The 23,279-nt window shown below is 41.8% G+C and overlaps 1 protein-coding gene across 13 annotated transcripts in view; it reads left to right on the plus strand.

Annotated features, from left to right (window-relative positions):
* Window positions 1–23,279, plus strand: part of TNS3 (tensin 3) — a 250,157-nt gene that overhangs the window by 166,377 nt on the left and 60,501 nt on the right. For 12 of the 13 annotated variants that reach the window (XM_075418527.1, XM_075418528.1, XM_075418524.1 and 9 more), the window contains 2 exons: window positions 5,683–6,960; window positions 22,754–22,932. In XM_075418527.1, the coding sequence (XP_075274642.1) occupies window positions 5,683–6,960; window positions 22,754–22,932 (1,457 nt within the window). The remainder of the gene's footprint in view (window positions 1–5,682; window positions 6,961–22,753; window positions 22,933–23,279) is intronic. The other variant, XM_075418537.1, reaches the window with a different exon arrangement.

Below are 23,279 nucleotides of genomic sequence, written 5' to 3' on the forward strand. Positions count from 1 at the left end.
AAGTCTGACAATATTGTATTCATCTTTAAGTTCACAGCCAAAAGTCAGCAGGTCCCAAACATTTCTGTTTCTCACTTCACTTGTAGACAGAGAACATAATGTGACTCCTCAAGCTCTAGCTAAATACCAAAAGAAGCGTCGGTTAGGCTCGCCATCCTACTTCTGACCCATGCGACCTCTGTACAGGGGTCCACTGCTTGGAGAAATTGCCTCGGGGATTTTTGAAGTTTGGTGGTGGATCAGACTTGCAGATACGGATACTGAAGTAGGGCGTCTAGATCCCACGGTTTACTGGGTACCTTTTCCTTGTGCAGCTTACGTGCCTTTTTCTATATAGCCACGTGCTCACTTTAAATGGTTCATGCAGGACTGGGAATCCTGATAAATTGTTTGCTCATTTAGTCGAGTTCTTGGTTCTCCTCTCATGTATATGCACTTCCTTCCAATTTAGATAATCTGCATTTATCAGATAATAGTGCAGAGTATATAAAATACTTCAATCTGTTAGTTTCTTTCAATGTGAAGTTCTTCTTAAGAAGTGGTACACCTGGGCTTGTTGTCTTGGTTATGAGCAGTTAGGCTGATGCTGAGTAAGCCAGTACTCATGTCCACAACAGTTCACACGTTTTAATCCACTGGCATTCCACAGCCTGGCAATCTTGAGGCAATGGGGTGAGACGCTGAATGCCACAAAATCTAGTTGTCAGTTTTATGGTGCCGAAAGATTTCACAGAGATGCTAGTATGCAGACGTCATCCCTTCTGCTGTGGTGTTCGGTGCTGACAGAGCCGTGTGATTCATTAGCACGTGGGAGTAATTGAGAGGCCCAGACAGCTCGCGGTTGTCAGTTGCTTATACAAAGTGGTTCTAGTGATCTTCGCAGAATCTCAGATTTCAGAGGTTTTGTTTTCATCGGGGGCTATACTGTAGCAAAAACATGATTACTACTGCTGAAGCTTTAGATCAGATTTACTGAGTTTCCCCATAAAAATGAGATGTTTCCCTATACAGACTCGTGTGTGTAAACTTTCATCTCCTGGCCGTGAACCTTTCAGTCTCTTAAGTTTGCTGCCTGTGTTCCAACCAAATTTGTGTTGGGCCATCCTGACCTGACCCTATGAGAAGTCCCAGAAAGAATGTTGTTCTCAGTATTGTCTCTATCAATCAGGCTTCTAATGAGTACACATGCCATTCTTCAGTGTAGTAGAGATCTATATTTTTAAGCGTTTTTTAAAACCTCTGTTTGCAAAAAAGGACATTTTCATTCATCTACGTGATAGGTTAGGGGAGGGAGAAATTTCTTCAGCAAAATTTTTCTTCCTCTCCTCTGATTTATTTGTCTAAAATATTCCTACACTGTTCCTTGATGTTTACCAGTTAACGCTAACTATTCAGAGAAACGTGAAACTTTTTACAGTCTCTTCTTAGTGTTCACGACCAACTATAGCTCAGACTAAAACTGGGAGTAGCAACTAATGGTCTTAGCCAGCAATGGGATTGCCTGAGAGTTCAAAGACAGATGTTTAACTTCTACATTTATCAGAAAAAGATGCTTTTATATTTACTTCAACTACTTCAGGATTCTGAGATGTCTTTTAAGTCCAAGCTTTGTACTGACACATAAATGCAGTAGGAAAACGAACAGTGTCCAAGAAATGTAAATTGTTCATAATTTGAAAAAACAGAACTAAACCTTAATAAACTCATGAATATTGTAAAGCTGTTGTATCCAATCCAGAGTCCAATGGGAAGAAGCATCAAAGTGCTCTAGGTTGCATACTTAATAGGTAAATGGCAGGCATAAGCATCGTAAGCAATGAAAACCCCATCCTCTGCTGAAAGCTGTTTTCATATTTATATCTGATGGTGCTAATTCTTAAAACCATTAAAAATAAATCGAGGCGTCATTTTTGCACATTTCATCATTTGTGTGTAGAGATACTGTACAGATGTTTAAAAAAACTTTCTAAAAAAGCTTTTTTGTTTCAAATGGAAACATAAGGAGAGCAGATGAACATTTCTTGAGATTTATAATCCACTTATGTGACTGTAGGTTTATTGTTTGCATTTTGTTTTCTGTTGTTTTTTTTCCCAAGTGAAATGGCATAATTTTAAGTAGGGATGCGGCTGGTAAGCTGACCTCATGTCTCTTATTCAGAATGGAAGCTGTACGGTCCATAGCTGGGAGACACCCAAATGGTTTGTGATTGCTCAGCACTCCGGGCAACATGCAGAGCAAATGCGGTAATTTTGTACTAGTGGAAGAAGTACTGGGCAGGGTTATCTCTGAACCTTTCAGAGCACAGATGTGCAAGACTCTCAGGTCTGTAGCCCACTGGCAGTCTGTCCGTCCTCTTGTCTGTTGCTGTTGCTGTGCGTGGACGGCACTGTGTGACAGCACAGGGAGGGCTGATGGAGGGAAGTGCACAAAGGGTTTCTGTTGCTTCCCTGGCTGCACTTTAGAATTTGACGGATTCTGTACTGAAGATGTCTGTGTGGCGAACCAAATGTGCATGCTAGAATGTTTCATCTGGTGTGAGGTATTCATGGCTGACTAGCATGCTGGAAGGATTTACAGCACTTTGCCTAGCTTTGGGTAACAGGAGAGTTGGACAGGAAGACTTCTTACTCGTTCAAGTGTACTAGCCCTGGATTTACCTAACTGCGTTCTAGTTCAGACCTGTAACCTCCAGTCTGTTTTGTGTAAGGATATGCAACTATTTAAAACAAAGCAGTTCTGTATTGTTTTCTTTTCTAGTTTTAAGCTCAGAATTAAGCACACAGAAAAGAAAAAAAAAAAATCACCTAGTAGTTACTCTTAGTGTTGGTTTCTTTTTTAGTTTTTGCAATTTATTGTGGGAACTATTAAATAATTCCCCATGAAGCGCCAAGTGTGCTTCCTTGTCCTAGCAGTTGTGAGAAATCATAGCATGAAAGAGGGTTGAGAAACTGTCAGTTGGCTGCATTTTCCTTAGCTAAGGTAGTTTTTCATAAATACTGTTTTTAAATATCTGTGCACAGGCATCCAACCTCATGCATAGCATCTCTGTTCACCATGCGCTTTACACATCATAAACTTCAGCAAATTTCTAACAGCTTGCAGAGAAATTTCTAACAGAGAATTTCTACAGCAAGAGGAATTGCTTGCTTTTTTCCCTAGCCTGATGACTTGTTCTGAAAAGGAGTATTTTTGTCTTTTGCATGTCATGTTTTTAAAATCAATATCAAACAATAGTACCTAGTCTTAAAAAGTAAAACGTTGTCCTTTAATTATTAGCTAAAATCTGTTAAACTTATCATGTAACCTTCAGTGTGTAAGTATTTTAACTGATGGAAACTTGGCAGTGTGTCATGTAACGAAGGCTTTTTCCAACCAGACCACTTTTCTTGCCATTATAAACCGATGAATTCATTGCCATCGTGGGTACGATTTCTGAATAATGCTTTTTCTAAAATGGTATTGCCTAGAAAAGCTTCCTAGTTTGGAAGCTTCGTGATCATGATGCCATTTTAAGTGTATTTGGAAAATATGTGGTAGAGTTGGTGTTGAAATGCATTAGGTTCTCCAAGGCTCTTTTAATTCTGGAGCTGCCACAGATGTAGACTAAGCTATTGGTTACCTTTGACAAAAATCTGCCTGTTCCTAAATTGTAATGGTCTAATTTTCTTACTATCAAACAATTTTCAAACTATGGGTAGGCAAAGTTATTCAGAAACTTACGCTTAATATAAGTGTTTTGGTAAACGAGCACTAAATCCTTTGGAAGTAGAACCACTGACTGTACTTTCTTTGCTTGGCAGATAGTAGAAGTATTTACTCCTAAAGTTTTTCATAAGAAACAGAATTAATTGTGTTTATTTTCAGCACTGAGTAAGAGCCGAGTAGCCATACTCTACCTCTGGTTGGTCTAACCTGTGTGATGTGTGTGGGAGTTGGACAAACAAGTCCAATTAAGGATAATAAGAATGTGCCTCCCACAGCTTTGTTTCTTCTCCTTGGTCTGTAATGCCAAGGAGAGCTTTAAAAAGCCCTGACAGGCAGAAGTAGGAAAAAGTGGTTTGGATAAAATAAGCTGGATTCAATTAAACTTTTGAGCTTTTAAAATGTTTCACAGGGAAATCACTGTATTCGGTGTTCTGTGGTTTTATCCATTGCCAGTGTTGGTAGTACTGAAATAACATGGAAGAGATTATTCTCACAGTAGTATTTTTAACTCATGGATTTTTTAACTTCCTGATTGTATATAAAAATCTGCTCAAGTTTGTGGTTTTTTTCCGGTAACCAAAAAGAGAGTTTTTCAACAACTTTACCCATTTTGTATGTATTTTGTATTTGTTATTGTTGAATATATATTTTATGTGATTCCTGTTAGCAGTAAAGCATAATATCTAAAATATTACAGATCTGATAAAACCTGTAGAGGTTTGTACATGGGAAACAATTCAGAGACTGAGATTTTAGTCTCCAACTCGTGATTCTCTTGACTTTCTGCTGTATGTTTTGCATTCATTTTTGTGTTGGTTATTGAAAAGAAATAATTAACATGGGCTGGTGGCTGCAGCATGGAAGCAAATCAATAATCAGCTTAAAAAATACAGGATGCGTGCTCCAAGATTGGCAGGAGCAGCAGGGTTCATGGGTACCAGTAACAGTTGTGGGATCCAAAGCAATGCAGTCACTTCAGGGACGCTCTCCGCTGGAGTTCGTTAGCCCTATAAGAAGGTTGAACTTGGCTCACCCAGTTCTGCGCATAGCTGATGCCGGTGAGGCATACCAAGTTGTGCTCGTGCAGCTGGAAGCAGGAGTTTGCCTGGTCTCAGCACACAGCCTTAGTAAACTTAGTAGATGCATTTTCCTGCAAAATTGTTGTATTTTCTAAAGGTGTTCTAAACAGAAGGGGAAGTTCATATTTATTGTGAATGATTATTCATAAACTTTAATTGAGTACCTGAAGGATCAGAAATAAAGTTAGGTTCTTACCGTCATTGATGAGGAAGGAGGTATATTCTGATTTTTAAAGGATTATGGCCTTGCTTATTAGAATTGAAATATGAAATGCACACGAGATCCTCCACACGTGTAGGAATGTTACAGTCTAGTATTTCCTCATGCATGCCTCTGGGAAGAGGCCTTACATGTATTCCAAGAACTGCAGCTCTGATTGAAAGCCTGTTTCTCCTTGCACCATGAAGAAAGGGTAAATGATTCTTCGGGGTGTAGTTAGACCGTCAGGTAGAAATGGATGAACTGGTGATTGCATGATACATGTTCAAGGCAAGTATTGCTGGTAGGTTCCTGCCATTCTTGTTCTGAATGGAATGTATGGTAGCTGCCTCTCCAGTTGATATCACTGTAATAGTGGGGTTCTTCAAATTAGCATGAGCAGTTTGTGGAGCCGTAAACATGCCTGCAAAACAGCATAAAAAGAGCGCGCTGTATTTGATCCTGAGGTATGAATGGCATGTTATATTCCCATCAAGAAAGCTGTTATAAATTGAAATGTAAAATGAAAGAAGATAATGCCATTGGTTGATGCTGTATTTGTAACACCAATTTAGTTTTGCAGAAACTATACCATTAGTATTAGTGGTACTTCTGTTGTGTGCTATGACACCAGTCAAAGCCCTGATATAACGCCTTGTCCTTTTCTCCCCCTTTCCTTGCCACTTACCTCCCTACAGTGCTGCACACCCAAGGTCCCATTGACGGCAGTCTGTATGCGAAAGTGAGAAAGAAGAGCTCTTCAGACAGCAGCATCCCTGGTGTTTCTCAGAGTGTTGCTGTGGCTGGTAGTCCTGATCACAGTGATCATACCCTGTCTGTCAGCAGTGATTCAGGACACTCAACAGCTTCCGTCCGGACGGACAAGACTGAGGAGCGCCTTGTGTCAGGAGTCAAACGAGGTCTGAGTCCACAAGAGAAGGCAGAACTGGACCAGCTACTTAGTGGCTTTGGTCTGGAGGATTCTGTCAACACCACCAAGGCTATGACTGATGCTCGAAGCAAGTACAGTGGAACTCGCCACGTAGTGCCAGCTCAGGTTCATGTGAATGGAGACACCAAACTGAAGGACAGGGAGACTGATATTCTGGATGACGAAATGCCTAATCATGACCTTCACAGTGTGGACAGTATTGGGACTTTGTCTTCCTCAGAAGGGCAGCACTCCACCCACCTAGGGAACTTTAGTTGCCACAAGAGCAGTCAGAACTCGCTTCTTTCAGATGGCTTTGGGAGTAACACTGGGGAAGAACATCACAATGCTTTTGCCCCAGACCTGGGAATTGGTGTGGATCCACTTTACGAGAGATCATTTGGCAGCACTGAGCCAAAGTCAACTCAGCAATTGCAACGGAATCCTTCTGTTTCACCCCAGCCTCAAGCCTATAGCCCAAGTAATTACTCCACTAGCCCAAGTAATTACTCCACTCAGACCTGGGTACGCCAGCAGCAGATGGTCACTGCTCACCAGTATGGTTTTACACCAGAGAATGAAATGAGGGTTGGCATTCATAACACTGAGAATTCAGCCAGTGTCCAGAGCCAGTCCCGAGTCCCGGACACCCCAACACGTGGCTCCAGCAGCAGAGACGCTGTGCAGAGGGGGCTAGGAAGCGTGCCAGGTGCGGCTGAAGCTGCAGAACATGCCAGTGCCGAGAGTTTTAAGTCAAGGCCAGTGCCTCAGAGGGACACAAATGGTCTGGATCTAGGACAGAATGCAGGGGACTTGCCAGCTTCTCCAACTTTGGATATTGATCAGTCCATTGAACAACTGAACAGGCTGATCTTGGAATTGGACCCTACATTTGAACCTATCCCGACCCGCATTAACACTGTCAACAGGGACAGAAATCAAGTAAATGGCTTCACCAGCCTTGATGTAGATGTGGAAGGGCTTGGCAGGGGTCTGGGCTTCCATGACAAATTAGAGGTCACGAACAGGAATCCCTCCTGGCATGGTAAGCTGTTCTAATACTTTTTGAATATAATGCTTTTCTTAGCACTTGTGTGTTCTTGATATGGCACAGCAGGACCTCAGGTCATGACTTACAACTTTCAGGATGATTATCAAGGGATTATTTTTTATAGCATCTTTACATAACCATCCAAGAAATTAAGGAATCAAACAGATGTAAGATAAGTGAGTTTTGCAGATACTTGGTTTCTTGCTTGAAAAAATTACTGTTCAGCAAATTCCTACCTGTTATAAATCATCAGTTGGGATTTTTTGCTGTTGTAAGTTTAAGTGATAAGGGAGCAGAATTCATACAATTTCTACATTGAGACATTTTTAGAAGGCATCTGTGATGAAACGGTTTATAATTTATGATTATATACTTTTTGTTATGATGACTTTTTATGATTTCCACTTAAAGTAGCAGAAAAAGCTGCGACAGTTTTATCTTAAAAGTTAGTGTAATGCTGCTGGCATTAAATTTCTATGCAGTATTTTCATAAATAATGTAATCTTTGCCAGTAAAGTATTTTCAGTTATACTCTTTCTGAAACTTTTTTCAGTTTAAAAATTCAGAAGTCACAGTGCTTGCTTCTTGTCTCTGGTTCTGATATGATTGCAGAAATCAGCTGATGGAATTAAATATATGACACTTGCTGACTATATTGCCTAAGTAATGCTACTAGAACTAGCAGCTTTGTGAAAGCAGGAGTAGTCTGTCTCTTGGTTAAATCCGCTCAAACCTTTCCTTAATGCTGTAGCTAAAATTTACAACAAGCAAGCTCTTGCTGTCTTATTTGAAAATTCTGTGTGGTCTAATTCCTCTGGCGGAACATATCCCCTTTCATTCCTTCCCTCCTTTCCTTCTTACTCTTCTCCCTCTTCCTACCTTCAGTCTTGGTGCAATGAAAGACTTGATTGTGTCTCCAGGATTTGATTCGGTGTCAGCCAACACACCAGCATATGTGTCCGTGGCCTCGTTGAACACAGATGAGCTGCTTCAGCTCAAGACCAGTTGGATGTGCCAAACCACTCGATGGTGACTGTGCCTGACCAGTGTGTGGTTTCCCTTCGTGTGCAGACGTATGCGATCAAGGGTGGTGATTCTTGTGGGAAAGGTGAAATGGCAATTTTGTGTTTAGGAGGGCGACTGAGGACTACAGAAGTCCAGAAATCCATGATGGATATATGTAAACTGCTTCGTGGTTTGTTTTTAATACACGGTATGCGTTTTGTGGCTCTTACAGGACAAAATTCATTAGCTTGTAGTTCTCTTGAATCTTTCCAAATGATTAGCAGATAGCCAACTTGAAAATGAGTGTATTTCCATCAGGAGAGAACTCTTCTCTTTGGTGTACAGTAAAGCTAGTGAAGGGAATATAAGGGTCATTTAGAATAAGCCACCTTTTACAATTCTGTGTTTAAAGATATGAGTCTGAAAAGAGATGTTTGAATTTTTCTCACAGATTCTGGTTGTCTCGCAAAGGAAGTGGGGGTTGCTGTCAAGTCCCCTCCATTTGTAAAGTCAGGTAAAGCAGGTAAACTTTCTGCCCTGATAAAGACTGGTGAGAATAAGAGTCCTTGGACGTGTTCTGGAAGAGGATTTATTTGAAAGATAGTGGTGAATTTGGAATTAAATATGAGTATACAGACAACATTTAGAATCCTGGGTAATTCTGAGGGGGCAACAGGGCATCAGATGAACAAGGAAAGAGTTTAGGAGTCAGGAAGCTCCTGCACGTTTTATCTCTCTCCTTTATCAGTCTGAGCAAGGGAAAAGGAGAGTTATTTCTTTTTCCATTTGTTTTTAAGCCTCTGTCAGAAATACTGAACATCGTTACAGGATGTTGACATCATACTGAGCTTCCAACATAACCTTATGTGTACTGATTCCTAATCCACTTCCAAGTCGACAGAAGACCTCTTTGATGGAGTTAGTTAGTGTATATGTCTCTGAAAGTCAAGTGGTGAGCACAATTTGTATGCTGAAAGCGGTATGTAAGTGCTAATTGCTATCAACAACTCCTCTGTTTCTGACAATGATTTTTTTCCCTGTACCCTCTGTCCCTGCGCCTAAGCAACACCCACATTCCTACTGAAAGCACAGAATCAGAGTGGTTGAGGTTGGAAAGGACCTCTGGAGATCATCTGGTCCATGCCCATTGTCAGGAAGGGCTACCTAGAGCCGGTTGCCCAGGACCATGTCCAGATGGCTTTTGACTACCTCCTATCTACAACCACCTCTCTGGGCAACCTGTGCCCAGTGCTCAGTCACCCTCGCAGCAAATAAGTTGTTTCTTAACGTTCAGAGGGAACCTCTGGAGTTTCAGTTTGTGCCCACTGCCTCTGGTCTTGTCACTGGGCACCGTGGAAGAGAGCCTGACTCCCTCCTCTTCGCACCTTCCCATCAGGTGTTTGTATAGATTCATGAGCTCCCCAACACACCTTCATTTAATTAAGAACTTACAGAAAGAGGGCCATCCAGTATTTTGTGGACAGTTCTACACTCTACCAAATCATGAGTACTTCTGAATGACGTTTTATTTCAGCATACTAGGCCTACCTTGTCTGGCAAAACAGCTATTTATTTAAGGGACAGTCAGGGAGTGAATCAACTCCTATTTGGGTCTGTAAGTATTTTCTTAAATTTTTGCTTTGATGAAGTACTTAACCATTCATGCTTCTACTGTCGTGAAGTCCGTTTCTGTTGAAGTTCTCACAAATCCTTTCATTGATATTAAAGACTTAAGGAGGAAGGTGGAAAGTAAGGAGTTACCCTTGCATTTTTAGGCCCAAAAATAAATGGATGAACTGTGTCTAGGGTTTAAGCACTGCAGAGAGCCTGAAATGGGTGGAATCCAGGATGCAAGACTGGAGGCCTCTAGCCTTGGCTTACGTCGTCGAGATTTATGGGCTTTGTTCTATTCATATTTCTAGTGACCTAGGATATTTATGTTTAGGAATATTTCCTTTAGAACATTAATCCTTAAAGTGCTGTCTCTTCATTTTACGCTCTATTTTTCAGGGCCTCGTGCTACCAGTGTTGTTTAAGTTAGTTAGCAACTTCTAGCCTTAGTAGTGTCTTTGAAACAGGATACTTGTATAAAACTGTGTTGGATACTCTCAGCTGAAATATATTTGTGGTGGTTCTTGTTGAGAGGTTTAGTTCATTTCATCAAAGGCAGCAAAAGGGAATGGGTGCTTTACCTCTCCTCCAGCTCGTGGTTTGGTGGGGTGTGGGGAGGCATTATTAGTTTACATTTCTGGGGGTGTAAGCTAGAGCACCATCATTTTCAACAACTGCTACTTCAGAGGATAGCATCTTCTGGTAGAAGAGGCAGAAAGTGGGAACAGTAAGGATTTAGATACTTTAGCCAGGGCCTTTAGGCAGCTGAGTGCGTTCGAGTGCCCTAAAGTTTAAAGACCTCTGCGTGTGGTTATTTTAGGTAGTGTCTTGAGGAGTTTCCCATGCATAACGATCACATGCCCTGCTCTTGAGTGATAAGGAGCAATTTTAGATACGTGTTCAGTCCTTTGTCTGCCCTTTGAACCTTCAAGTATATTGATTGTGATTAACAGTGCAATTTTATGTTGTGTCTAATGCAGTTGAAATGCAGCAGACTGTTCCCAAGAGAGGCTGGCCTGAAGCTGCCTCTGTGATCCTTGGACATGCGTTACCCCGTTCATCTCTGCATCAGATCGAGTAAAACTGCGGTGGTGGGGTTTGCTGGATTAGCTTGTTAATGTAATGGTTGGAAGGTTTTCTTATGGGTTAGTTCTCTGTCAGGTCAGAGTTAAACTTGCGGTGTGGACAGGTAGTTGCTAAATGCTGTGTGCAAAAAAGAGTGGTGAGGGCACATGGCTGGAGGTGAAGAGCAAGCAGAACGGCCATTTTAGCAGCTTTTAAACCAGATCGAGCGGGTTCATTCTGAAACTACATACGGGTATCTTTGTGATAGGACCTGATCTGTTGGAACTTCACTGTTAGGAACACACTAGTATTCCACTGGCTTACCAAACACCATTAGGAAATTATGATTAATACTGGGGCAGAGCTATGAGAAGGGTAAATTCAGTATTTTAGGGCCTTAGCTCCAAGGCTAAGGGAGATGTCAGGATTCACCTGTCATTGTCTGTATGTGATACTGGAGTAAGTAACATAAGAATAGCATTTAATGAAAAGTTTTTTTTTTTCCAAGAAATATCTCTTTCATGTAGCTTTAGCACAATAATTTTTCAAGTTTGTGTTTATGTCAAGTGCTAAAATGTTCTGTTTCTGACTTTTGCAAGTATCATTCAGTTTATACTATCAAGAGCTCGATTTTAAAACAGTATAAAAGGTAAAACAGTATATATATGTGGCATCGTGCCACCTCTGCTTGAGACTTGGAGGTCACCAGCATGTACTGGTTTTCCAAATGCTGTAGGATTTATTTATTTGCATATCTGCACTTGCCCCACTGCTGTATACAGAATCATTTATGCATGGTGTGCACAAAACAACAAGGGAATAAAGCAGTTTGCCCGAATCAATGTTAAGAATATGGAAGACCTGGAATGTTTTTCCCTTGATACATCATCTGGTGGAAAGGGAGCATTCTAGCTCTAAGGAGACATTGGGAATTGAGATGGTCAGATGGGAGCAGCAAGGAGTAGAATTCCATGTGTCATGTGAATCCAGATGATGGTCATAGACAGATGTTCTGATATGTTCTTTCAAACTATGTAGTAAATTCAGAAGTGTTGTCCAAACATCATGATATTCTGCTAGGCAGGTGACTGGATACTTGAAAAGTAACCTATTGTTTGCAGAGGTCCCTACCACCTCCCAAGCCTCAGCTGTATGAGAAAATAGGCAGGTACGTTGAACCAGCCAAATTAGTTGGTTTTGACCGTGGGTTGGAGAAGGAGCAACAAGTCTAAAGTTTGAGAAACAAGGAAATACTCTTCATTAGCTCCTTTTCTTTTTCAAACATGCTTGATGTTTCACTTGTCTTTGAGGACCATAGGTATGCAATATCTGTGTGAGGAGAGGTAGAGAAAGTGGCCATTGGGTATGGAGGTCTGTCAAATGCTGCAGAGATTCAGTGTCCAAACCTAAGCCCTTAAAAAGTCTGTCGTCTTCATACTCCTACTGAGAATTAGTGCTTTTATGCAAAGATTAATGAGTAAGAAGAAATATCCTCTGTACTCACTGGGATAAATGGCAAGTGTTAAACAGGTTAAAAGAAAAATCAGATAAAAACAGAACTCATCATGCCTGGTTAAAATCAAAAGTCTGTTCCTGCATGTGTGGAAACAAACTAATGTCATATAATATCATGGAATATACATCATGTAATGTCATGAAAAGTTCCTCTTCAGGCTTTACCACTGCTTTCCCTCCACAGTGCACAGCTGAAGCATCAGTTTTGTCGGACTCCGCTCCCCTGTGCATGCGCACACATGCAGTACAGCTGAAGTACTCGGCGTATTTGGGGTGAAAGGCTGTAAACGTACTGATTAGGAAGAAAAGAAAACCTTATAACATAAGCTAAATAATTCCTTAAAATAACAAGAATACGCTGTTGTTCATTGCCAATTTGTGGTAACGGAGCACAGGCCTGCTGGGTGTGGTTTACCTTGCCTTGGGGTAGACTTATAGAATTAGGATAAGCAGGAGATTCTCCAAGGCAATTAATTAGCTTTTGAAACTACTGCAGCACAGAAGGTGTAACTGGTAGCACAGAGAAGTGCTGGCTGCCGTGGGGATGAGGAGCAAAGGATGACCAAACCAGCAGTTGCTCACTGGTGAGTAATGATTGTTTTTACCTGGTCAGGTTTTAGGGGGAGCTCTGTACCTTGTGACTAAACAGTCCTTGACCTAACAAATATATCGAGAGGATGAACTGGCCTGTGATGGAGCGAGTTGGCAGATCAGGGCTGAGCGGCTCTGAGTGAGGCTGAATGGACGACTGAGGTATTTTGGGTGAGCTGGAGAAGAATGGGGTCGATGTGGTGCACCGTCTGTGTGCCTAACTTGAGGGCTGGATTACGAGGGAGTGGTGGGGTTATCTGGTTTCCTCCATGAGCGTGCAGAAAACGCATGCCTTAAGAAGGCACGTGCATGTTTCCAATGCCCTGCAAAGCTGGAAGAAGGAGCTTCAGAATGAAGTGTGTGTCAGCTGGGATGTGCGTTATAACACATTCTTACCTCTCTTTGCTTGCGTGTTTCTGCACTGGATGACAGATAGGCAGCTACCTGTCCTTTCACGCTGCTTCCCAGAGGTTTTTATACACATGTACCCATGACATAGGTTAGCATGGCACAAACTGCTGACTGCCCGTGTAGTGGCGTTGCGGCTTCTGGCCTTGGGTGAAGTGCTCAGTGTTCTTGGGAACAGGAGGAAGCAGACAGTGATCCTTGAATGTCTTTTTACTAGGCTGTGTCTTTGTGTACCATGTAGAACAGTGGCTGATGACCTCTTTTCGCCTCCGGGGCTGTGTGTGCCACTTATCAGAGGTGAATCAGTGAACCACAGATGAAGATTTTTCCAATTATTTGCTTTTACGTGAGCTGAGTTACGTGGAGTAAGTTCCTGGCAATAAATGAAGCTGCCATTTACTAGGAATGCAGTGCTGCAATAGTTCTTAAATAGCAGGAGAGTTTGTAGCCTGAGGAAAAGTTGATGTGTATGTAAGCTTTTCTCTGCAGCCATATGTTCCTTCTTTACTTCGCTGTGTATATTCTTCCATGCCTAAGGACACACGACCTCAGTCTACTGAGAAACAAAGCTAGAACAATGTTTTGCTTGTACCTAGAAAACTATAAAAGCAAGAATCTGTTAATAAATGTAGAGAACAGAAAGGTTTTTACCCATTTTCAGTAAAATCTACCATTACTGTCATCCATGTCTCATCCCTGCCCCTTACCTTTTCACTCTTAAAATGTTAGTTTGCGTCTTTAGAAAGATGTTGGATACAGTTGAAGAATTATGTGATCAAGCGAAGGCAAAACACACGAACACGTATTCAGCATTTGCGGGCAGCTGTTTCCATTGCTGTGCCCAAGAGGTGCGTGTTTATCGAAATCAGCCAGCATGAGGAAGAGAGGGACTGTACTTTCCACAAGGCTGAAATTATATCATTGCTCTCAGCTAATTCTAGTTCTTTTTCGTGCACGAGTTATTGTGTTTGAAAATACTCTGAAAACATCCTTAAGTCATCTCGTGTGGTGGTGACAACACAGATACACGGTACACACAGCCTTACGTTTTGTGTGGAGTTTATGTAGTTTATCAGCTCAGAAGAGAATTGAGCATGAAACAAAGCCATCTTCCCTCCCTCCTTCAAAAAAATCCCACCATGCAAAATGAATAAAAATGGGGTGGCTGAACATCTGATTACAAGTGTCTGGAACATCTTCAGAGATCTTTCCTCTATCAAAAATAAATCTTTGAAGATGGTCCAAATTACAGTATCATAAATCATGCTACAGTGTATCTGCAGACAGGGGAGAGGGGAAGAAATCCTTTTTGCATTTTTCATTAAATAATAATTTTTAAAAGCATCGAACTGTTCCAGGTGTTCCCATTCACTCTGTGATATTCGGTGGGAGAGCAAACGCAGTCCATCTGAAGTATGTTGTAAAGTAACAGAAGAACAAAGCTTGTCCAGATCCTCATGCGCCTTATTTGCGTGTACTAACAATACACTGCAAAACCTGCTGTATTTTCCATTGCACAGGAAAATTTTGTTACCTGACTTGGAGTTAATTTTACGCTAGTCAACAGTAAATTTAATTGGGGTTTTTAGCTAAATTAAAGTGAAAAACTGGCTTTTTAAGTTAAAACTGGAGTTTTATATAAATTCAGTTTTTTAAACTAAACTAAATTTAGTTGAATTCATTTCTAAGCTAAAGTTAAACACAGAGTTTTAGTTACATTTAGCATCACAGTGATTTTTAATGTATGACCTGTACTTATTCCACAAATTTTATCAATCTTGTAACTAGCAGGGTCTGCTGCCATTCAACGAGACCTGGACAGGCTGGAGAGTTGGGCAGAGAGCAAGGGCAAGGTCCTGCACCTGGGGAGGAACAACCCCAGGCACCAGTACAGGCTGGGGCTGACCTGCTGGAGTGCAGCTCTGTGGAGAGGGACTGGGAGTGCTGGGGGATGACAGGTTGACCATGAGCCAGCAGTGTGCCTGGGCTGCCAAGAAGGCCAATGGTATCCTGGGGTCCATCAAGAGGAGTGTGGCCAGCAGGTCGAGGGAGGTTCTCATCCGCCTCTGCTCTGCCCTGGGGAGGCCCCATCTGGAGTACTGTGTCCAGTTCTGGGCTCCCCAGTTCAAGAAAGATGAGGAGCTACTGGAGAGAGTCCAGTGGAGGGCTACAAGGATGAGGAGGGGACTGGAGCATCTCTCCTACAAGGAAAGGCTGAGGGAGCTGGGCTTGTTTAGCCTGGAGAAGAGAAGGCTGAGAGGGGACCTTAGAAATGCCTATAAATATCTGCAGGGTGGGTGTCAGGAGGACGGGACCAGACTCTTTTCAGTGGTGCCCAGCAACAGGACAAGGGGCAATGGGCACAAACTGAAGCAGAGGAAGTTCCAGCTGAACATGAGGAAGAACTTCTTCACTCTGAGGGTGACGGAGCCCTGGCACAGGTTGCCCAGGGAGGTTGTGGAGTCTCCTTCTCTGGAGATACTCAAACTCTGCCTGGACGCGGTCCTGTGCAGCCTGCTCTGGGTGACCCTGCTTTGTCAGGGGGTTGTACTGGGTGACCCACAGAGGTCCTTTCCGACCTCAGCCATTCTGTGTGATTCTGTGATTCTGTAACTTTCAGGATTGTGGGTCTGGGTGCAGTGTCATCATGACATCTCTGTATAGGTTTGGAGATACCAGTTTGGATTTTGCAACAGGCTGGCTGCCCACACTTGGCACAGTGCAAAAGGGCGAAGAAACTAAAGTGGTTGGACCTGTGAAGCTGCTGTGTCCTATACGGACAGGTTTAATGGCCTGCTTGGATTTGGGTAGAGTTTAGACCTTTTCATTTACTTGTTAAGACTAATGGGTTATAAGGAGTTTGGACTTCTAGTCCACTACCTGTTCTAGGTAAGGAAAACGAGAATAGTTCGCTTGGGAATCATTGCTGAACATGGGGTATTTTTTCAAGAACAAAGACATTTTTCTGCCTGTGGTGGCACTTCCTACTACACTTCAGAAAGATGAAGGCACGGAAGATATCACAGGCAAAGCTGAGTTGGCTTTTGTTCTGATCAGTCCTTTTGAAGCAGTGTTCCTGTAGAGCTGTGAATCTGAAAATTTGAGCAGAACAAGATACTCTGTTAGCACTTGTGTCAGAAACCCATCATTTTGTTTCAGCTTATACATTTGCTTGCCCTTTTTCCACCGCAACAATGTTTAGCTTGAGTTTTGTCTTGCTGTCTCTGAAAATGTTATTTTTCCTTTAAATATGTAACGGTGATTGTAAGGCTGATTCTAAATTATTAAAATATATTTGCTTTGGTTTAAGGCTGCCCAGGGAGGTGGTGGAGTTGCCATCCCTGGAGGCGTACAAAAAACGTGTAGATGTGGCACTTCAGGACATGGTTTGCAGGCATGGTGGTGTTGGGTTGACAGTTGATCTTGATGGTCTTAGAGGTCTTTTCCAACCTTAATGATTCAAATAAAGCTGTCTTGAAAGCTTGAGCATTAAACGCCTTCTGCAAAAATCTTACACTTTGTAGAAGATAAATGGTGCCAGAGAAGGAAATCACTTTGGTTTGGGTAGCGTTGTGGTAACATTTTGTAGTATGTGGGGTAGTCCCTGAAGTCTCCTCTGTTAGAAGTTAACTTGCGGGCTTTTTTTTTTCTTGTGGCGTTGTTAAGCCTCCTGTTGGATTGAATCCCCATGTTCCACAGGAATGGGTAGTCGGAGTTATGCAGATCTTTTTAAACTGCTGTGTAGGCAGTGACGTGGAATTTCTGCAATGCTAACATAACTATCCCCAGAGTCTTATTTCAGCCTTCATGACTATGCTGAGGTCTGTGAAAGGGGCACTGGAAAAACAGCCTTGTGGGATTTTTCACTGTACCTTTCTCAAGAGAGCCCTGAGTTTCATCAGTTTGTGGGTTGAACTGGTAAGGCTTCTTTTATGCCATGCTGACTTTTCACACAGATTGAACCTATGGCAAGAAGCTCACCTGAAGTGCATCTGCTTTGTCTGTTCCTCTCTGTGCTCCTCTGTGTGTGACATGCTGGTATGCAGCAACAGTTTCCAAGTTGTCTGCCTGCAGAGTCTGTTACTTGTTGTGGGTATTATTTTTTTAATTACAGTATCTGTTGAATTGGTTGGTTGGTGGATTGGTTAAACATACCTCCTAGTAAGTTTTACTTTTGTGTCTTCAAACCACGTGTGGTTTTCTTAAACCGTGTACATGTGGCTTGTCCACATGCTTGTCAGATTTTCTTGAGCGTATAGATGTTACCTTTTGTCTCTTGTGAAAGGGATAGCGTTGAAATGAATTCAGTATTCCAGAAATACTGCTGGAGAATAAATGAAGTTAACTGAGAACCTGTCTGTGAAATAATAGTTAACATTGCTGAAGCTCTATCCAGAGAAGATGATCTTAACTGTTACTCAAGTGTTAATGATTGAAGTGGTTAAAATCAGTTTTACAAGTTCGGACATTTGTATTTCAATGCCATAATAATTAACCATTTTTGCAACCTGTTGGATAATTTCAACACAGAACTTTCAAGATGAGTATCTTGTAAAAACTGAATAATCAATTTCTTCCCTTTTGATGGCCACAATGCTTGCTTTCCGGATTTTCAGTACAATAGAATTTTTCAAACTTGTTCAGGCCAATGTGAAATTTCAGTTAATAGTGTTAGGTTCAAAGCTTAAATGCACCTTTTCTTTAGAAAAGCAGAACATCATCTACACACAAGCTTTGATCATCCATTTAGTTATAAAACTGCAAGTAGAATCTAACAATCTAACACATGTTCATGCAGTATTGAAGCTCATGTAGATCTTTGCTAATTTCCAAAAATACCCTATATGAAAACATGTTTTGTCTTACCTTTAAATGTGAAAAATCTACAACTAATGACTCCAGTTTGAAGTTAATTCTTGGTGATTTCATGTTATTTGGCATTCTCTAAAGAACTCTGCAGTTGATTGAAGGCAGTATTGTCAAATAAAACTGCTTTATAAGGTTGTTATCCTGCTGTATTTAGCATTGATGTGGCCTCACCTTGAGTGCTGTGTACAGTTCTGGGCCCCACAATTGAAGAAGGATGTTGAGGTCCTTGACTGTGTCCCGAGGAGGGCCCCAAAGCTGGGGCAGGATCTGGCAGGCATGTCCTCTGAGGAGCGGCTGAGGGCTCTGGGTCGGTCTGGTTTGGAGAGCAGAAGACGTGGAGAGGGAGGTGCTGAGCTCTGCTCCCCGGTGCCAGGGCGTGTGGGAACGGCTTAACGCTTGACAGGAGGAAACATTTCTTTACCGAGAGGGTGATCAAACCCTGGCACAGGCTTCCTGGAGAGGTGGTCGATGCCCTGTGCCTGTCAGTGTCTAAGAGACCTTTGGACGATGCCCTTAATGCTGCGCTTGAGCTTTTGGTCAGCCCTGAAGTGGACAGGCAGTTGGACTAGGTGGTTGTTGTAGGTCCCTCCCAACTGAAACATTCTATTCTATTCTAATTCCTTAATACTAAAGGAGAGCAAATTATTGTTATTTTGATAATTTGAAGTGGAGCCTGCAGGTTATTCAAGGGATAAGTAACTGCTAAATATTTTTCTTACTTACGTGTAGTGGTTATCAGGATAACACGTTTAACTAGAGACTCTAAAGCATTTTTATCCCGTTGTGATTCAGTGTCTCATAATGTTTTCCCCTCCTCAAACCAGTTTCAATAAGTTTATATATAGGGTTTATGTAAGTCTTTTCTGTACTACGTTGCTTTTGTTTTAAAAGCAAAAAAACCTCGATCAGGAAGAAGAGTGCAGTGGAATAGAAGGGCAATGGAGTGGCCTGAAGTAACATTCAGAGTTTTAAAGGTGACTGCACCTCTTCACACACAAAGTCATAATGTGATTTAAAGCCTCTTGTAGAGGGGTAAACAACAAGATGCTGAAACCTGCATATTTCTTATGATCTGTGTTTTATAATTACCTGTTGTAAGGTGTTTCCAGTTTGACTGATTTGCACAGTTGGGCATGATACGAACTAGGTAGATGTTAAGGGAAGGTATTCAGTGGACTGTGCTGAGTTTTGGAGAAGACGGATAGTTACATTTTACAAATGATAAGGACTTCTATAATGGGCAGAAGGGCTGTCGGTCCAGCTTGTTTTTCCATCTCCCCCAAAAAAGCTATTCCCAGAGAGCACTACATACGCCGTGCTTGCCCCACTCTCACATGAAGCCAGTTTCAAGGCTAGCCCACAAGCCCTGTGAATAAAGTGGAAGCATGGAAGCGTCATCTTAGTAGTTGTTGTGGTAACTGAGAGTAAATGTGGTCCTTTTTAAGGGTGTGCCTCATGCACTTGGTAAATACAAACGTGTATAGCACATGAAGAGTTAACAGAATAGTTTTTGAAGCGTAGCTGGGACAACTGCTAATATGCAAGATAAAGCACTGTTGTTATGGCACTGCAGACATGGTTTTTAGCCTAGTGTTATTTTCTTCTAATAGTTATAAATACCTGGCAGTAGTATTCCAGGAAAGCTAAGCAGCTAAAGAAGCCAAACAAAGACTAACCTCGAACCACTAGCCGTGCTTCTGTTAGCTGTAGCACTGAGGTGGTGATAACCATCTGACAAGGTTAGTGCCTGACGCTGTTCTGATGCCAGTCTGTTGGAATGTTGTCATTTGTTCTTCAGGGAAAAGAAAGTTATTTTTGTAGATCACAAGGGAAAAGCGAGAAATGAGAGTATACAGAATGCTTTCAGAGAAGTAAGTAGGTGTTCCTGAGATACTTGTGAAGTTCTGCCAAAGCTTTAAGCTAAACTACAAAAATAAAAATTAATTATGTGACTTCTAGGAAGTCTTGGCTCCTGACGCTTTACCTTGTAAAAGATGCCTTTTAAATGAAGAACTCTAAACATCTCTTACATTAAATGAGGCAGCTCTGAAGTCTATTCATGAAACTAATAAACTACGTAAAAGTCATTTTTTGTTGACTTCTTCACTTAATTTTCACCTCTTAGATCCAAGTTATTTGCTTTAAGCTTTATTGCAATGTATCAGCTCAACTTCTCCCCTCTGTCATCCCACATCTGCTCGGAATTTGGTACGTAAACACTTCCAGTCTATTTAAGGAAAATGTCCAGTTTCCCTATATTAACTTTGCAGAAATTACAAGCTTCGTGAGTGTGTGAATGCTTATGACATGTGTAGGAGTATGGCTGATAATGAAGCCCTCTCTTTAGCCTGAGGAGTAAAATCTGTACTGAATCTGAAGGTCTGTTTTGGCTCATGCAAAAGGTAGACATTCTCTCTCATAAAGTAGTCCACATGGCTGTGATAAGTAGGAGGGGCATATTCAGAAACTGCTTGTACCTGAGTAACTTGGTTACAAATGGAGTGAAACTCTCCTGTGCTGTTCCTGGCTCCCACTGCCTGCTGCGGAGGAGCGCGGGGGCTGGGAGCGCCTGGCGTCAGATGTTCTCTTTGAAGGCTGATGTTCTGCACAGTGATTCCCAGCCATTTTTCTTTACAGAAACTACAGATAAAAAACAAATTCCAGTGAAAAAAGCTGGTAATTTCTGGAGTAGTGTGAACTCTTGTCGACATACCTGAGTGTCTTCAATTTCAGTAGAAATCTTAATGAATTTTTAGCATCACTTAAGAGGTTTGGAAGATATTTGTGATTTCACGTCTTTTCCTTTTCTGGCTTTGAAGATCTTGTTTGATGCATCTAGTTTGCTCACAGTGTCTTCAAAAGATACTCTTTCCACCTGAAAGACCACACATAAAGTTTCTAGTCAGGGGAAAAAGGATTAAGTAAGTGTTTAAAATATGGGTGCTTAGAAAAGTATTTCAGTTTTCAAAGTTGTCCCATAAAAACAGAATCTCAGCTGTGACTTTTCCAAGATGTGCTAGGTATATTTATGTTAACTCGATAAAATAAATATCTGGCTAAATATGGACCCTGAAATGTAAGCCTATTGGTGGGATTTTCCAAAGTGACTAGCAGGGTTATATTTATTGGCTTTAGTAGTAGTTGCTGTCACACTGACTTTGGTGGCAGAGCTGGATTTTTGAAAGTGTCTAATTCTGTAGTTTTACAAGAGATTTACTAATAATTTTAGGGTAAGCCACTACTTGCCAGCGAGTTATTCAGGCTAATACATATGTGTATGTTAATGCAGAGTCACTGAAGTACCATGGATTTTAGTCTGAAATCCCTGTCTATATTTTAATCTTGAATAAAAACTGTTCTCTTGTACAGAAAGCAGTTTGCGCGCTGATGCTCTGTCCTTGTGCTGCATTATCAAGATGTAATGTCTGTAATACAGGCATTTATGCTGCATGCCAAATTTTACACCTTGGTTTCTCTCAGCCACTTCAGATTAGGCAATGGATGTGTGTGGAAGATGTACGCTGTTGTCTTTCTCTGCCAAAGTGGCTGGTCCAGCCCTCCTGCTGGTTTAGACGAAGGACATGCGTTGGTCTCCTGCTGTTACAGCTCTGTGGTCAGGGTGTGTAGGAGACGTGCTTAATCAACGCATGCTTACAGTTGGAAATAATCCTAAGAGTTCAAATGACACCAAGCAATGGGGGTTGGACTAGATGACCTTTAAAGGTCCCTTCCAACTCAAATTATTCTATGATTGATTCTATGAAAATAAGTTCTTTTAGAAATACTCAGCTCTTTTAAGAGAAACAGCTGATTCTCAAAGACCTTTTTGCATATATGGTCAATAAAAACTCTGAGGAGTATCTGAAAAGTTGCTACGCATACAGTTATTTTTGTACTGTCCTGTGACTACACAGTAAGGGACTACTGTGGGATCCTGCTTATTGACTCACTCTTACAAAGAAGGGTGGAAAAAACAGTTGCTGTAGGAATATTCTGAAAATGCCTGTTGGTGGGAGTGAAGGAGCAAGTAGAAAGTCGTGCTAATTGTAAAGCTATATCTAATGACACACTCTCAGTAGTGACTTCAGAAACAAATACTGCTTTATGCCCTTCAATGTCCTGGATTGTTCTGCTGGCTCAGCTCACTCTTGTGCTCTGTTCCTCAGACTCCAAAAGGTTACAGCTCCTGTGTGTATCTAATACCTATTTATTGTGATTAAGTGTGATTGCCATGTATGTCACAAAAGGTGTACAGTGAGCTGCGTTTATAAGGGTCAGGGACTGTGTAAGCTAAAAAGAAGCTGGTTTTGGGGGAAGATGCGGTCCTTGAAAGCAGCAGTGGTTTTGCTGAGAGGGCTGCTGTGTGTTCGGGGTGGGAAGAGAGGCTTCCCATTTGGCTGCCTGTAGCGGCCCTGGCTGGCAGGCTCTCCCAGTGGCGCTGGGAGTACCCTCCTCCAAAATGAAACGTCATCAGAAGCGTGCTGCTTCACCCCTCTGGAACTAGGTGTGCTGTGAAGATGTTCCAGCTTGTGTCAGTAAGGCCAGCTATAACTGATTTCTCGCCCCTCCCCGCAGTGCTTTTGTGAAGCAGCGATGAAACCCGTTATTTCACAAGCATTCTTGAGCAGGATCACTGAAGGCACAATAGCGAACATTGTTTTAACAACTGTAACTGGAGAAAAAAAAAAAGAGCTTATTAATCATTTTGCCTGTGTGTTCTCAGCAACAGGTACACAAGATGATGACACAACGGGGGGAAGGATCAGAAAGTTAAGCGTTGGGCAGTATGACAACGATGTCCCTGGGCAGCCGCTGTACAACAGGGGTGGATGGATGAAGTCTCCTGCTGCTGACCAGGCTGTAAATCCAGGATCACCAGTTCCTGCAGGGGGGACCAAGGAGGTAAACAATGAAGAGTTTTTCAAGAAAGATTTATTGAAGCTAATCGCCAGGACGGAGTCCCATGTTCGTGTTCAGTGTCCAGAATCAATGTGAAGCAATTGGGCAGGTGTATTGTGGTAATAAGAACAAATGACTGTAGTTATCCTGGAAATACAATTCAGGGTTGAAGGGTGTCCTTCTCTTGTTCTCTCTGTGCGTTTGCATGTTTTCAGTGTTCCAAGATCTCTCTGCTGGAAGAGTGGATCAGATTATATGAAACCTTCTGTGGTCTGATGAACAATGCACTACTGTGTTGTACGGTTTAGTGGGCATTTTCACACTGTAATTTCACTTTTTTGTACCCTTTC

Source organism: Opisthocomus hoazin, chromosome 4, assembly GCF_030867145.1.
Source record: "Opisthocomus hoazin isolate bOpiHoa1 chromosome 4, bOpiHoa1.hap1, whole genome shotgun sequence".
Classification (NCBI taxonomy): domain Eukaryota; kingdom Metazoa; phylum Chordata; class Aves; order Opisthocomiformes; family Opisthocomidae; genus Opisthocomus; species Opisthocomus hoazin.